The following is a 17,428-nucleotide window of genomic DNA, read 5'->3' as shown; positions in this document are numbered from 1 at the left end:
TCACATCTGGCTGCTTTTCTTCCCTCACTTTTTTTGTGCAGAGCCAGGGCAGGGAGGAAACTTCATCAGTCTGAAAACATCCAGCAGCAAAGTGTAAATTAAATGTGCAGGGAGGCCAGGGGAAGGGGAGTCTTACATTCTGGGGGTGGAGTAAGAAGACTGTGTCCTCACCCCTACTCCATACTGGCAGAGCCGGTTTTTACCCTGTGTCTCTCATTAGGAGCTGTGTGACCTTGGGCAAGACACTTAACCCTTCTGAGCCTCTGTTTCCTTCTGGTAAAACAGGGAAATAAGCACATACGGGGCTGTTGGAGGGCAAAAGGGAATAATGTATGTAGAGTGTATGGCACATAGACACTTGATTGATGGTAGCTACTATTGTGGTTGCTGGGATCAAAACCAGAAGAGAATCCCAACTGTTTCCATGCCTCAGAGACTCACCATTGCTGGCCCCATTCGGGGAGACAGATGGGCAAAAGTAAGTCCTATGGGAGGAGACAGATGGACAAAAAAGGGTGATCAAGGGGATCGGATGGACTGATAGGTCGATGGGGTAACAGGCGGATGGAACATCCCATGGGGAAGGCGGATTTATGACAACCCAAAAGAGACCTTGAGAGACGGTGTCCCATGGGAGGGGCAGATGGATGAGGGTCCAACAGGGGAGACAGAGAGATGACAGACCAAAGAGGAAGACAGATGGATGGCAATTTCATATGGGGGGTGGGCAACCCTGTGATTGGGGGGAACAGATGGACAATATGCTGACGATGAAGCCCGGGCTTCCTGTTTAGTCTCTATTCCTCAGGCCTGGACATCCCTGAATTCTTAATAACCTTGAGGCTCTGTGAGGATGAGAGAGAGAGACAGAGAGAGAGAACTTCACACGGCCTGAGAAGACGTGAAGCATCAGGGTCAGTCTGGCCTCTGTTCCTCCGTCCTCCCACAGCCCCTCCCTGGGTGGCCCCACAGATAAAGGCTCAGCCATGATGAGGAGGAGGAGGAGGAGGAGGGACAAAACTGCTTTTGGAAAGAAAGGGAAAATAAAAACTAGCTAAAAGTTTTATTTATTTAAAATAAAGGCTCAGTTATGCTTGACTGTAAACACGCAGGCCCATCCCTCCCTCCCTGGCTCTTCTTGTGGCAGAGGGCTTGGACCACACAGTGAGCTGGGGGCAGGAGGCAGAGAGAAGGCCAGTGTAGGCCGGGGGAAGGGGTGTGACTAGGGTGCCCCAGGTGTGGGGAGGGGAGAGGGGCTGTGGAATTTAGTGACCTGCTGAGCACAGCCGGGTTGGGCTGGCTAGACCCTCTGGCCCTGTCTCCTAGACCTTCAGCACATACCATCAACAGTCCATACGGCTTCAGCCACACTTGCAGCACAACATGGGGAGGCCACAATGTGGGGATGCCAGGGAAATGCACACACACACACAGGTGTGCAGGCCTTTCTCTCAACTCTGTCTCCATCTCTTTGTCAGAGATAGCACAGTGGGGTCCTCGGGGAGGTGGGCCCAACTCCAGCTGTGACTCACATCTTCTATTTGAACTAGAAATCCTACCTGCCTTTTGTCTTCTTTCTTGCAGGTTCCACCTGAATTCCTTCCATGCTTTTCAGCGGCTGAACCGTTTGGGTGGCCTGGAAGAGCCTGTGAGCTCCCTAGAGAAAGGAGACAGTGTGGATGGAGAAGAATCTGGAGTAGAGACAAGTCTGGGGACCCTGCCTTTCAAGTCTTTTGTGTGAGGGCTGCGTTGGTGGCCCAACTAGCCAGGGAAAGGCTATGGTATGCGGGGTCAGGCGGGAATAGGCAGGAAATGTTTGTGATAAGAGGCTTTGCCTCTTGCAAGCTCCTCTGGTTTCCAGACCCAGCTGCAGGATAAGGGCCCAGGAGCTGAGCAGGAAGCCTCAGAGGAGGCTGCTGCAGGAGCCAGCCCTTGGGATTTCAGCAGGCAGAGTTGCAATCAGAGGCCCCTGGGGGCTCTGAAGACCGTGCCTGGGGATAGAAACGACCCTGGGAACCCAGCCAGGGCTGCCTTCCTTTGGGATCAGGAATTTCAATCATACTTCAGAGGGCCAAATCAATCCCTTAAGAAAAGTAAAACAAAACAAACCCCAGCTTTGTTAATCCAAGTTGCTGAGAGGGTGGAGCAGGTGGGAACTACAGACTTGACCCCCCAGGGGATTTCATGCCCTGGATTGGTCCCAGTTGGAGCCATTCATTAATGTTAACCAGTAGAAATGGAAAATGGAAGGGTATACTGACAAAAGACCAGGCTGGAAGCTCTGAGAAGGAATCCGTTCCAAGAGGATCATCTGCCGAGGATAAATAGAGTCATCGAACAGCGAACAGCGTGTCATGCAGGCATTTGCAAAGCTTGGTGCTCCTTAGATTTCCAGTGTCTCCTCTTTGCCCAAGGCCCAGTGACTCCACCATCTGTGGTTGACTTGGCCAGCTCACAAAGGAGCAAGATGCTGCTGCACAGGAACACCCCCGTGAGCGGAGATGAGGCTGCAGGCCACTTGCTATTGTACCAGCACTCCTTCTTAAGGATTAGCAGCTTCTATCTATCCCTGGAGGCTACACTGTAAATGCCTGTGTAATGCTAATTTGTGGTTGGCAGATTGATTGGGAAGGAGCAGGACAATGGCAAGAGGAGGCTGAGCTCCCTCCTCCTCCTAGTGTAATGGTGTGCTTGCATGCTGTGTGTGTGTGTATGCGGGTGTCTTCTGGGAGAAATGTAGCAACAAGCCCACAGAAAAGATGATTATTCAGGGAGGAAGAAGATTTACTCACCGATGCCCAGAATCTGAAAGACATGCTGGAGTGGAGAGATGGGAGTCTATGAAGCACAAATCCAGGGAGATTTTTTGATGGGAGTAAGTGACGCCCCATCACTCTTACCATATTCTATTCATTAGAACCAAGTCCCTAAGTCCAGCCCACACTTAGAGGAAGGGATTACATGGGAGGCAAGAGTCACTGAGAGCCATTTCAGAAACTGCCTACACTTAGAAAAACACTGAAAAAGCTCCCAGCTGAGGGCCTGGCACATAGCACGTGCTCAAGGAATTGTTACTTGGACCAACGACTCTTCTAGGATGTGAGCTTGGTTTTCCCACAGTGGCCTGGGTCTCTGCTGTCCCATCTTTATTCCTGTTGGTTCTGCTGGGTTTTCTCCAAAGGCTTTTCCCTCTGATACTGGGAGGTTTGTGACTAGGCTTTCTGCGTGTGGGACGGCAGACAGGATAGACGCTAACTTCCACTCCTGCTGTCTTCTGAACAGCCTCTTGACGACCATGTGTGGTCTTGCTTTGTGGTCAGTGTACAGATATTTTAATTTCCTGCTCACCTGCTCAGAGGAGGATCTGATTTCTTCTTGCATTTATTTTTCTCTCCAGCAGCCTGTGGACAGGTATTTCTGTCTGACCATCTGGTAGCCATTCACCTTTATGGTGGCGTGAGAAAGGAATCAATTTCACTTGTTTCTTTAGTAATATCTGCCTCTTCTGACAGCAAGTTACCTTTATCACCTCTTAAAATTCTTACTATGTTGGACCTTCTGGTACCTTGGGGACTCTTTCAATCCCCTAACTTTGTGCAACTGCATCTCTCTCTTTGGTTTAACCTCTCAGGCCTTTCTTTTTGCACCACGATTTAATACATTCCATATCTACTTCTAAGTCTGCTGGTACCTCTCCCCACCCACTGCCTGCTGAGAGTGACGGATTCTTCCTGACTAGACCAAGTCTAAAGTAATCACAAAACAATCAACTGAAGGAGAAAAGCTGACCCCTGCCCTCATCCTGCCCCTCTGCAGACCTCTTGAGGCCTTTTGTCTAATTGTGGTGGGTAATTTGGACAGGGCAAAAAATGGGGAAGATAGAGCAAATTTCTGGACAAGAATGAGGGGAGAGGTGAGTGGAGCTTCTTCATCTTGCTCTGGTTTTGTGTCCTGGGTGTCTCCAGGGTCCACTGTCTCCTCCGAGACTCCTAGAAAGTGAGGAGCCATGGATTGGTATCCTACTAACAGATGGGACATCAGAGGCCTCTGGTAAGGAGTATAAGCTCAGCTCACCGTGCTCTTTTGTGTTTTTGCTGGAAGAAGTGTTGAAAAAAGGAGTGGTTATACACTGGCCTATCTAGCCATAGAATACAAACACTTAGGGTGAGCGCCAGGGAATGCCTTTTCTGAAAATGGTGCTTCATGGAATGGATGATTAATTCCCTGGTTAAAATGAAGCCAGACTATCTTTCAGAGTCGTAAACCTGCTCCCAATACCCTCCACATACTAGTTTCTAATTGGTTAATGAATATAGTCACTATTTCTAGTGCTCCAGTGTAGTGGTCAAGAGTGTGCACTCCTATTTACAATAGCAAAGACATAGAACCAACCCAAATGCCCATCAATGATAGACTGGATAAAGAAAATATGGTATATATACCATGGAATACTATGCAGCCATAAGAAGGAATGAGATCATGTTCTTTGCAGGGATATGGATGAAGCTGGAAGCCATCATCCTCAGCAAACTAACACAGGAATAGAAAACCAAACACCACATGTTCTCACGCATAAGTGGGAGCTGAACAATGAGAACACATGGACACAGGGATGGGAACATCACACACCAAGGCCTGTCTGGTGTGGGGAGGGAAGGGAGAGCATCAGGACAAATAGCTAATGAATGCAGGGCTTAAAACCTAGATGACAGGTTGATAGGTGCAGCAAACCACTATGGCACACATATACCTATGTAACAAAACTGTACCTTCTGCACATGTATCCCAGAACTTAAAATAAAAATTCAAAAAAATTACCCTGGAAAAAGAAAAGAGTGTGTACTCTGGTTAGAAAGGCTTTGATTTAGGTCCCAGCTCCTTTACTTACTAGCTATCCTTAGCTATCCTCCCAAAAATGTCACTTTTCTCATCTGTAAAATGGCTATGTGAGGGTTTCTGTTTTCATAAGATTATTACAAGAGTTACACAAAGTAATAAATAAGAGATAATAAGTAAGTAAATGCATAGAGCGTCTAGTGTGTAGTAAACCCTCAAAGTCTGTTATGCCTTATTATCTCTGCCCCTAAGACTTTCCAGCAGCCGAAGCCTCAAATTTTGGAGCTTACCATCTCTGCTGCACATCTTTCTTCCCCCTCCCTTCAATGTTGAGCTGCCACAGTAATTGCATTGGATTACCCTCACCCCAATCTCTCTCCTAGACATCCTGTCCCTGGGACCTTGGCCCCACTCCCTGCACCCCTGCTCCACGCTTTTCTCTGGAGTGTGAGTCAGTCTCCAAGTCCAGTTAGCATATCTCTGTGGAGTGTCCTCTGGGGGCTGAGGGACAGTCCGGCTGGGAGGTCTACTCCTTATCACGGATGACCTCGTTGTGAACCTTCCTGAGGCAGTGGGGAGAAATGTAAAACATTCAGACAAGTTGTTATTTGTCATCCCTCTCACCCACCCCTAAAAAGTTAACGGCATTTAACTCCCTCTCTAAAACACAGAGTTTAGTCAAAACCCTTTTTGTCTATAGACATAGAGTGAACGTTTAATTTGGCTCTGGAAGCTGTGCTGAAGAAACCACTCGGGAGGCCAGAGGGGATGTCTGTGGTCGGTCAGATCTCTCTATGTGAGAGGGGGTTAGACACGGAGACAGGGAGGAGTCAGTGTGGTCTGAGGCTCCACGGTGATCCAAGGCTGTGTCCACAGTGACTCCAGGACGGAAGCTTCCTTGGTTTCTGCAGGACACCCTGGCAAAGCAGTGCCCCAAGAACAGAGTGTCATCTTTTTCATTTGGAAACTGAGGCAGTGCTCTCCCATGTAACAGAACTCCCCCACTCTGTCCTCTCCGAGCCCCATCTCAGGAACTTTTTGGCATGGATATCAAGGCCTGGGATGGGTAGTTTTTTCAGAGAAGATGAATCATCTGCATACTTTCTTCAGAGGGAATTGGGCTTTCAAAACCCAAATCTCTCATGTGATGTAAATAGTGAAGCTGAAGGCCAGGATGTCAGGGTGTTAGGGAGGTTGGCTATGCTAGGAAAGCAGGAGTGCTGAGTTAGTGGACGGAGGCGGATTTTGATGAGTGTTGCGAATAACTGGTTTGGCATGGAACACGGAATGGCTTTGTACCAACTCATTGGTGGGGAAAAAAGAGGCTGGCACCAGCAGAGGACCTAACTGGCTTAGGTAGAGTGATGGTGTCTGTGAGCCTCTTCTCAGAGACTACAGAGCTTCCCGAGGAGGGTGGAACTGATAACTTCCCTAAAGCAAGGAGGAGGGTCATTCTCCTGTCTTAGTTACTACTGTCCTGCCCATTGGAGTGGATAAAGCATATTTCTTAGAGAGGACAACAGAAGTGAGGGGTTTGGGGAGGGAGGTGATCTTGAGGACAGTAGGAGAAATGAAGTGAAGACATTTTTTCCTTTCTGATTCTTCCAGAAGAGGACAAAATCGGTTGGTGGATGATAGTTGCCCTTTGTCTACAGGCTGGATGTAGAAGGTGCTGCAAGCTCTGCAAGCTGATTAGTTAATGTGGAAGCTGAAACCTACCTTGGGAAGTTGACCACTGACCATTGTCTTGCTTTTACCTGGGTTGCTTCCTTGTTTCTCTGTAGGTTTATAGCAAAGAGTTAAGGCTGAATAGATCTCTGCAGTTATAATTATTCATACCAGAGGATCCTGCTAACTTCTTTGTTATTTGAGCAGCTGGATGAGATTCCTGGTTTCCATAATCTAGACCTGGAGGTTTATACAGGAGAGGATCACTGGGGCAGACTTGAACCATGGTGCCCACAAGTGGGGAGGGTGCTCCAGGGCCCATGGAAAGAATTTCCTTCTGCAGTTGGAGACAGCCTTCTTTCTGTGTGGGTGAGTGGAGACATAATCCCTTTTATCCTAGCTTTGGTTTGCTTGATTACCTCTTTAGCAGTGCAATTCGTGACTGCAACAGGTGTCAGACTTTGTAAAGGCAGAGGCTGAGAGCTGGCCAAGACCATTTGTCATTCCTGACCTGTGTAGCTGGACCTTCGATACTATGAAGTCTTATTCCCAATTGCAGTTGCTCGTTCTAGGGATGGGAGATAAGACATTGTGTTGATTTCTGACAAAGTCCATGAAACAGTCAGAAAGGGCAGCCTCTTCTTCCAAATCCAGAAAAGAAGCTATGATGAAAGAATTGGGGTGGGTGGAATGGGTGGGAGCGACGGTGGTTTGTCACTGTCTTGGAAAATCATCCTATACTTTTACAAATCAGAGGAAGTGAAAGAGAAGAAACAGCTGGACTCTTTTCATCACCTTAGCATGTATTTTATCCTGAAATAACACGCTACTCTTTGAGAGAGTGTAGAAAGTGGGCAGTGCAATAGAGTGGATGAGACACTGAGATCGTTTCCCGGGACACTGAGATCGCAGTCTGCTGCTGACCAGTTGTGCAACTCTGGCGAGTTGCCTTTCTGGGTGGATCCAGTTTTGTCCTCTGTTGGAGGGAGCAGGGAGAGCAAGGATTAGGTGGTCTCTAGTCTATGACTCACTGGCCACAGCATGACCACCTCTCCCTCACACAGCCAAGGATGGGGATTGCTCTCAGCTGCTGTGTCCTCTCCCCTCCTGCCCTCCCCAGCGGGTTATCATGCTGACTCGACTAACACAAACCCCCATCTGGATGCAGTCCAAACGCCAGATGTGCCCCCGATTAGTGTCGGTCTGGGGAATGTTTCCATGACTGAAAGGTCAGTGTCAGCTGGAAGTGCCCAGAGTGGGCGTCTGCTCCCCACCCCACGTCAGCTGCAAGGGCTGAACCTTCCATTATCTCACTGGCCAAGGAACTGAGCTGGGTGCGGTGGGGGGCAGCAGGGGTGGAGTGCTGGCCAAGTTCAGGAGGTCCTTGTTTTACTTGCCTTCTCTCTTCACTCTCAGGCTGAAGGACAGAGTGTGATTTTCCACTTGGAAGAGACTCCAGGGCTGTGCAGAGAGGGAAGCCCTGCTGGTGTGTAACTGAAAACACTTAGCTCTCCTTTAGATCTGCAATGTGCTTGTGTCTCTTCCGGTTTTCTTATGGGGGCTGTCACCTCCACTATGGAAAGAGAAATGAACGATAATATTGCGATGGGCTGGGCTGCCATGTTTTGCTCTATTTACAGGTCATTTTAAGTATTGCTTCTACACTTCAGATGGGCTTTCATGTTTAATTTCATGCGAGTAGGGCCATGCAAGGCTTTCCTCTAGGTAGCAATGAAAATTAAATACAATTGAGTTTGATGTGTACCTTATTGATTCCAGACCCATTTCAGTAGACTGTGACACTTCAGCGACCTGCAAATTCTACACATTAGAGTTCATATTTTATACAAACTCCGTACACCTAAGACGTGGACTTAACATTTCTACCAACAACATCCAACTTCCAACAAAAGATGCAGGCCCATCAGAAGATGAAAGCTACGAATGAAGATGCATTAAAGATGAGATTTATGGCCACCCCTTAGGGAAAGAAAAGATTCATAAATAATTTCATGGAAATTACCCCAAAATAGAGTCATAATTTCATTAATTTCACGTTTTCCCTTTGGTTCTCTGCAGGCCACATCTTGTTTCATGCGTCACCACAACTCCATTTCAAAAGGATGAGGTAGGAGAGGGGAGAGGTTGTATGTTAACTGGCCTGGGAACAGCTAAGTAATGCAACTGGCTCAGCACCTGTGATTGATAGTGTTCTGTCAAAGCACGGACCTTCTCTTCTTTGCTTGTGACTGGCAGGTGAAGCGTACTTCTCTGTGGCCCGTGGCTGCTCTGGCAGAGGCGGCCTTAGAGAAGACTGCTTGAGCAGGGGGAACGGTTGATAATCAGAGGTAAAGTTGAGGAAGGCCAAATGGGCAGGCCTGACCAGAAATGCTTTCAGGGTATTGTGGCAATCATCTCTCTTCTGCAACCGAGCTGGGAATTAGAGGCTTTCTTCAGCCCGGAGTGGGAGAAAGGGAATTTTTACTAGAGGGCATGGCCTTCTGAGGCAGGAGAAGAAAGTATCTTCTGCCAGCTGGGGCAGGGAACGGAGGTGAGTCAGAAAGGCTTGTGGAGAGCGGTATTCCCCACTGGGGGTCACAGGGCCACTTGTAAAATGACGCCTAGATGTTGGTCTACAGCCAAGGTTCTCAACCTTGGCTGCATATGAGAATCACCTGGGGAGCTTTTAAAATCCTGATGTCCAGACCCCACCTCGTCCAGATTACATCAGAATCTCTGGGGTGGGGCCCAGGCTGAGGTAGTTGTTAAGGCTCCCTAGGTAATTTCACTGTATATCCAGTTGTGAGACCCATTGATCTAGGACCTTACTAATCAAAGTGTGGTATGAAGACCGGCAGCATCGTATCACCTGGGACTTGTTAGACATGTAGAATCTCAGGCCCCACCCCAGCATCTCCAGTTTAGTAAAATCCCCTGGAGATTTGGACTGTGTTATAACAAAGTGTGAGGAGCTGGGGTTTTCAAACTTGACTGCACATTAAAATCATCTGGAGAGCTTTTAAAAATCCCAATACCCAGGCCACACCTCATACCAATTAAATCAGAATTTCTGAGGGTGGGAGGCAAGCAATTTTTTAATAGGTTTTCAGGTGATTCCAATGTGCATGAGTTCTCAGCCCTGGATACATATTAGAATCACCTGGGGAGCTTTTAAATATCCTGATGCCCAAACCTACTCTTAGAAATTCTGATCTAATTGGTCTAGGATAGGCGGCAAAAAGATTCCTAGGTGATTCTAATATGCAGCCAGTGGAGCCTCTCTTCCGGAATGTTGGTTCGGCTTCACTGAAGGTACAGCCAGCTTAAAAACCCTCACTGCAAGTCAATGGATCCAGTAACATTCGGAGAAAAAGAATGAGTAGGCCATGGCTGGACTTAGCTCCCAGGGCTTTGATATTTAATCTCCTTATGTGTGATAACTACGATTTTTTTTTATGAATTCAGATATTTATATGCTCCTCTAGTTTTCTAATAAAGTTCCTTTTGAAAAATTCAACCTCAATGCAGCTGAGTTAAGAGACAAAAGCACTGGCCTACACCTGGGCCACAGGAGCTCAGAGCAGCTAAGGGGTCAGGTGGGATGGAGGCAAGAGAGGTTCTGGTGCAGAACTTGGGAGCGCCAGGACCGAGAGGAAGACCCTGAGGGATAAACAAAAGGTGAGCTGATTGCAATTTTCTTGTTCTTTTTACTCTGTGGTACTGTCATCATTTCTAACATGACTGTGGAGTCGGGTAGTTGTAGAATTGCTGGATTTAGCAAATAAAAACCCATGGCACCCAGTTACATTCAAATTTCAGATAAACAATGTTTTTAGCATAAGTATGACACATGCAATATTTGAGACGTACTTATTCTAGAAAATTTGTTGTTTATCTGAAATTCAGTTTTATCCTGGTATCCTGTATTCTATCTGACAACCCTCTTCCATACACAACCCTAAATTCTCAGAAAATCTGCCCTGTGAGTGGCACTTTCTCTAGGCCTTGAGCTGGCTCTTGCCGTCTTGGGGTGAAGTCTGTGGGTGATTGTTGGAATCCTGTTCCCAGGTAGAACAGGGAACAGGATTCTAATAGGAATTTTTTTTTTTTTTTTTTTTTTTTTTTTTTTGGAGACAGTCTCGCTCTGTCACCCAGGCTGGAGTACAGTGTTGTGATCTCGGCTCACTACAACCTCTGCCTTCCGAGTTCTAAGCGATTCTCCTGCCTCAGCCTCCTGAGTAGCTGGGATTACAGGCCCCTGCCACGATGCCAGACTAATTTTTGTGTTTTTAGTAGAGATGGGGTTTCACCATGTTGACCAGGCTGGTCTTGAACTCCTGACCTCAGGTGATCTGCCTGCCTTGGCTTCCCAAAGTGCTGGGATTACAGGCGTGAGCCACCATGCCCGGCTGAAAACAGGATTCTGACAGCTACCCATGGACTTCACCTGTGTTCTACAGGTGTTGCTCAGCGTCCCCAAACTAGCCCCAGTGTTTGTGTGTGTGTGTGTGACTCCGTGCCTATGGACAATGTCCTTGAACTTCACTCTGCCGGGCTCACTTGCAGTCCTTGGTGGTGAGGTGGTTTCTGGGAGTTCCTCCAGAGTACCCTCCTCTCCTGTTGTTGCTTGCGCAATTTATGCCCAAGAGAAAGGAGGCTGAAGGGCCTTGATGGGCTGGAGGCGACGTGTTGAGCTGCTGGTGAATCAGACAAATGTAGAGAAAAGGGAATGGAAAGGAAAGCACGGTTCACAAGTTGCAACCATCACATCTCCCTGAAGCGGCTGTTCAGTGTCTGAACCCGGCTTTCAGCAGAGGCTGCTCCATTGAAATACATTCAGAGTCAAAAGTGCAGTTTCCCGTTCTGTTCAACTCAGAACAGCTCATTCCCTGCGGGCTTGTGAAAGGAAAATATCTTGGGCCCCCAAAATCACTGAGGAAAACTCAAGCTGGAAATTGCTTAGGGCAAACCTGCCTCCCATTCTGTTCAGAGTCACTCCTCTGCTCACTGAGATAGATGCATATCTGATTTGCCTACTTTGGAAAGGCTAATCAGAAACTCAAAAGAATGTAACCATTTGTGTATCACCTGTGACCTGGAAGAGTCTTCCTACCTTTGCTTCAAGTTGTCCTGCCTTTCCAGACCAAACCAATGTATTTCTTACATATGTTGATTGATGTCTCCTGTCTCCCTAAAATGTATAAAACTCAGCTGTGCCCTAAGCACCTTGGGCATATGTTGTCAGGACTTCTGAGGCTGTGTCACAGGCGCGTCCCCAACCTCGGCAAAATAAACTTTCTAAATTAACTGAGACCTGTCTCAGATTTTCTGGGTTCACAGGCTTCAGAGTGTGAAGGGGCTTGGAGAAAGGGAGGCAGAGAAGTGGGGAAGAGCCAGCTGCCAGCAAGAGATACACAGCTACAGCCAGACAGAAGTGCAAGATTGGAGAAGGAGGGCTAGGGAGGTCACCACTGCTGGTTACTTAGCTGGGGACGTGCAGCCAGATGCAGGATGATCAGGAAGGGTACCCTTGGCTTGTCCCTCCAGCCTGTCCTTCTAAAGGTCTAAAGCTGGTGCTGGTCTGTCCTGAAGCAGTATCTGAACCAATTAGCCTTAAGAAAAGCTCAGGAGGGCACGTGAAGGCTGGAAAATGGGCTGGGCCAGGTTCTGGAGCCATGGCCAATTTTCTCTGGATGTTCTAGAGGACGAGTGACCCCTTTGTGAGGCTCCTCTGCTGGTCAGGCCCTGCAGGCGTGGTGAGGCTTGGGAGAGCTGGCAGGCCTCCCAGGAGGAGCTCTCACTTAGAATATCTACTGTTGTAAGTCCTCCCCACTTCCCTCCTGACACCACCATCTTCCCAGAATAATAAAGCGCTGTCATTTACCTGACGGTCACAGACTTGGTTTTTGTGTTTCTTCTGGGATTCTAGCTTGGAAAATCCAGGCTCTTCTGTCTCCTTCTCTGTTTTCTGTCTTCTTGTGCCTCCTTCCTGATGGTCTTTCCAGAACATCTTCTCCCACAGGCAATCTGGATGTGGTGTGGGAGGGCTCTCCAGAGAACGTCGGTATCTGGTGGTTAATTAAAAAAGATAAATGGGCCTTTTGCCTCTCTGGCCACTTCATTTAGGGCAGGAATAGTGAGAGGCTCTGTGGAAGATTGGGAGAGAAGCCAGGTGATGGGACGGGCAGCTCCAGGACAGGACAAGCCTCAACTCTTATGTGCAAGGTCCCCTAGTCTAAGAGGGTTGGTCCTCATGCAGATTTTGCTTAGGGCTGGGGCATCTGAGTGAGAGGCGGGTCTGCAGGTGAGGTATCCTGACTGATAATGGGTCTGGGCCTTGCTGACTCTTTGGGGTTTAGCTTGTAGGTTCTCAGCCAGGGCCCAGACCTCCATGCCTTTTCTCCAAGACCACAGTGCTCTTTTCCAGAAGGCTGAGTGGCCTAGCTGGTGAAAAAGAGCTGACTTGGGTCTCCAGGCCAGCAGTTCACTCTGGAACCTAATCCGGAGTCACAGCCTATTGGCAAAATCAATGTGCTGTGGACTGTCATACAGACAATGTGTTAGGCCCTGGAAGCCATGGAAGATGGGCTTGGGTGACCCCTGGGGTCAGGCTCACATCCTTATCCGAGCTCTAGGAAAGAACAGCTTGTCCTGTGGGATTCCCCCAGGCTGGCACATATACCCCAATTGGGGCTGGGCTGGCATGAGCCCCTCTGGCCAGATCTTGGCTGGCTCTCATATGTTTACCTCTAACCAGGCCCAAGCTTGGCCTGAGAGCCCTGAGTCTCTGCCTGGTGGAGACATTCATGTGGACAGAGCCAGCACCCAGGAGAGATTGATAGGTGAATCCTGACAGGCTTGTGTTGTGTGCATTACTTCCCGTGAAGCTGAGGGGTCTGAATACCCAACTAGTGTCTTATTTAGGGGGTCGAGAAGTGGGAGCTCAGAGCTGGGGCTGTGGCTGGAATGACTAGGAAAGGAGAGAGGGTCCAGTTCTCGGTGAGTCCCTGCTCTTCATCATCATTTCCTGGCTCTTCTCCTCTTCCCTGGCATTTCTCAAGTTCTGGGGTAAGGTCTAAATTGGGCACTTGGATGAGACATTCCCAGGGAGCTGCCAACCTTCCAGGTCCAGGGTGGTCACAGGACCTGCTGACTCCACATCTCCTCCTCTCGGTTTGGCCCTCGCCCTAATCCCTGCTGGTGTCTGATGCCAGTAACTTGCTGCCTGCTGAAGTCCTTTCTCATTGTGCCAGTTCCAGGCTCTATCTGGAGCTGCCAAGGTGGATCTGTGTGCATGTGTGTGTGTGTCTCTACATGTCCTCCTTGGACATTTTACTAAATGTTTATTGGCCCCCAAGTGAGGCACAAATTCCACAGTCCTTTCCAAACCTGAACTTAGTGGTTGGAGAAAGTGCCGAGTACAATTTATTAAATGTGTGCCATCCTCTCCACCCTTCAGAGCCTAGTGTGTGCTGCCTTTCCTTTGAGAAGTCTTCTCTTGGGACCTCAGCCCTGTTGTCCCCTGCCCTCTCTAGGCTCCTATGGTCCAGAGAGCCCGGCTTGAGCTCTTGTCCCTTTTTGAACAGTGATATAGTTGGTCTGTGTCCCCACCCAAATCTCATCTTGAATTGTAGCTCCCATTATCCGCACATGTTATGGGAGGGACCTGGTGGGAGGTAAATAATGGGGGTGCTTACCCCCATGCTGTTCTCAGTATAGTGAGTTCTCATGAGATCTGATGGTTTTATAAGGGGCTTTCCCCCCTTTGGGACTTCTCCTTCCTGCCACCATGTGAAGGAGAACACGTTTGCTTCCCCTTCTGCCATGTTTGTAAGTTTCCTGAGGCCTCCCAGCCCGGTGGAACTGTGACTCAATTAGACCTCTTTCCTTTATAAATTACCCAGTTGTGGGCAGTTCCTTATAGCAGGATGAGAACAGACTAATGCAGTTAGTCTCTTACCTTCCAGAGTGCAAGAACCAAGTCTTGTGAGTTGGCCTGACCCAGGTTCAAATTGTGCTTCTCACTTACAAGCTGATGACTTTGAGCTAGTTAATTTGAGACTCAGTTTCCTCATCTGTACAAGGGGGATAATAATGCTTTCCTCTCCAGATCATTGTGAGGATTTACAAGCTTATGCAAACTAAGCCCCTGGCACAATGCCCAGAGTAGGGCAGGCGCTTAATAAATCTGAGTTCCTGTTCTCTGCTCTTCTCTCCTCGCAGTTGCTGGAACAGGGCTGGGCTTGTGGTCGGCACCCAGAAAAGTAGTGGTGACTGATTAATGATTATGGAGCCTGCAATTATTGGGATGAAGTCCCTAAACAGGGAAACAGCTCTAAGCAAACCCATTAATAAGGGGGGGCCTGTTTGCAGTTCTTTTGTGCTGGCTTGTCATGTGTTAGTTCAAGGAGGGCTTTGTACCCTCAGCCTCTATCCACCCAGAGGTCATTCTGGGAAAATAATGACCAAGGAGAGGCTCAGGCCTGAGGTGTGCAATTCCCACCTACTTGTGACCTTCATGCCTATCCTCCCCTCCCCACTCCACAACTGGTGCAATAAACAAGGTAACAGGTGACAAAAACAGCCTCATAAAGAAGGCCACTGGCTTTAGGACAGCAGTAAGCCTGAGTTAATGTACTTTTTGCTAGGAACCAGGGACTTCCTGAGGCAAAGGAGGACTCCTGACTGGGAGCGACCTCTCAGGCCAGGAGAGGCCAATTCAGGCTAGCTACTTTTTATTTTTTTACTTCCAAGTATATTTAAAAAAAGAAGAATTGCCAAAATAGTGTTACATTACAAAATCATGTTATAACTTACATGTTTATATTTATCAAGTTAACAAGTTTAAACCTCAAAGGCAATATGAATGTGTTATTTCACAATAATTTTAAGGCTTTAAAAAATATTGTTGTGTACTGCAAGCAGGTGGTAAGACAAAATAATGGGATATAAGTCTAAAGAACCCTTCTGTCCTGGGTTACCCCCAACCCCACTCCATGGGGATGGTCCCATGGGGCAGCTTACAGCCCAGGGCTCTGGCCTTTGCCAGCCACAGTGGTCAGTGGTCATCTCAGAGTTGGATGGGGGCCCTGGTGACAGAGACCTGGAGATGATTAATCTCATGGGGAAATTTAGACCCATTCACAAGCCATAATATGCCTGTAAACAAGAGGTGGGTCTGGCTTGCTTCAAAGGTTGTGTGGCTCTTGGCTGGTGAGCGTTTATGCTGAGCCCATCTCCAGCGGCCTGCATGCGGTGGGTGCTGAGTAAATACTCCAGTCACCTGCTGCAGGCACAGTCAACAGCTCTTATTCACTTATTTGATGACTACTGCTTTCCCTATTAGATGGAATTATGCCTGACTTTTCCCTTCTGTATCCTAAGCATATAATAAGTGTTCCATGTATATATTGAAAGAAATGAAATCAAATTTTCTCTAAGAAGCATCCTGAATCAGCTCTTTTGTCCTGGGCTTCTCTTCTCCATTTCAGAGCATAACATTGCGTTGTGATTATGTTTATTCCCTTGACTTTGTCCTGCACAGGCTCTGAGCATCTATGTGGTATCCCAAGTACCCAGCACAGTGACTTGCACAAAGCAGGCATTGATGAAAATATCTGCAACTTAACTGAATGAGTGTGAGTTTGGCATATCCAGGCCAATGGAGACAGCCTCCCTTCTAACCCCAGGCCCAGCATGCTTGGAAGCTGTGTTTCTTGATGAGTGTGTTCCTGTTTTCTAAGTCTCTGTCCCTAGAAGCCCATGTTCTCCTCTTCCGGTGTTGGGGCACATCTGGTTATTGGTACATGTTGCTTAGTTAGAAACTCTTAAAACAGCATGAAATTGTTAGCACGTTGCTCAGGCCTGCCAAGCTGTTCTTGAGACTTGAGCTTTGGTGGGTCTGATTTTCAGTTTGTTTTCTGTTTTCATGCAGTTTAGAAAATTGGTCTGTGACAACCTTGGAGGAAATAAGCCTGCCTTGAACTCTACCAAGGGGGAGCAAGCCTGAGATGGGGGGTGGGGGCCGAGGGAGATAAGCTCAGTGGGGAGAGGCTCTGAGATTCCCTGCCTGCATTCCTTTCCTTGCATTCTGGATTGGACTCTCAGGCTAATTTGATGTGTGGGGAGAAGGGGTGCCCAAAGGAGGAGGGGTGGAACTGGGGAGAGGCTTGTCTCTGCATGGCTCCTCTCAGGAAGACCAGCAGGACCAGTACAGCACCTTTCTGTTCCAGAGGACAGAGACATGCTCTCTCCGAATAAATGTCTAGGGATGGAGGCTGTGAAGGAAGATGTCCCTTCCTCATGTATATGATTCCTCTGTTATCTTTTGGGTATGGGCAGTGCCAGAAGTGTCCCATGTGGCCCCAATACACCATCTCTTCTCCCTACTCTTGGCAGCACTTGTCTCTTGGCGGATTTTTCTTTCTGGAAATAATTTCATATGGGGAAAAGGCTGGGCTGACCTATTTCACTTTGGGTGGTAGTTGCTGTCTTTGAGGGTAGGCAGAGCCAGCTACTGCTGCTTCTGGATGGTGAGACCTGGCATGAGGAAGGGTGGTTTGAAGAGGTCTCTAGAACCCCCAGGCAGAACTTGGTTTGACTCTTGGCAGTGGAGATGGGACTCAGGAATTGTTCTTTGGTTGAAACGTCAATAGCAGCATCATCTCTAATCCTTCCCCAAGCACCATGCCTTGTCTTTGGTGCTCTCTGTTCCATCTTTGATGGCTATTTAAAAATCTTTCTCTTTTACCTTTTTCCACAAAAGTGCTGCCTCCATTTCAGCCTTGAATTTCTCCTCAGAGAGCAGTTCTCAGCTGTGCTGCTGGGTTCTGGGTCCTTATGAGTGAGTCTGAGATTTCTACTCTGCCCCCGACCCCCTGCATCTAATGAACCTCAAAGCACACCCTTGAGAACTCCAAGGATG

The 17,428-nt window shown here is 48.1% G+C and overlaps 1 protein-coding gene across 1 annotated transcript in view; it reads left to right on the top strand.

Annotated features, from left to right (window-relative positions):
* LINC02898 (long intergenic non-protein coding RNA 2898) overlaps positions 1–17,428 on the top strand; it is a 58,654-nt gene that overhangs the window by 22,206 nt on the left and 19,020 nt on the right. The window contains exons 5-6 of the mRNA XM_071076108.1: positions 795–914; positions 1,585–10,182. Coding sequence (XP_070932209.1) covers positions 795–832 — 38 coding nt within the window. The 3' untranslated portion in view covers positions 833–914; positions 1,585–10,182. The remainder of the gene's footprint in view (positions 1–794; positions 915–1,584; positions 10,183–17,428) is intronic.

This window comes from Macaca nemestrina, chromosome 13 (genome assembly GCF_043159975.1).
Source record: "Macaca nemestrina isolate mMacNem1 chromosome 13, mMacNem.hap1, whole genome shotgun sequence".
In the NCBI taxonomy this organism is placed as follows: Eukaryota; Metazoa; Chordata; class Mammalia; order Primates; family Cercopithecidae; genus Macaca; species Macaca nemestrina.
Note: the sequence above shows the minus strand (reverse complement) of the source record. Positions and strands in the feature narration are given on the sequence as shown.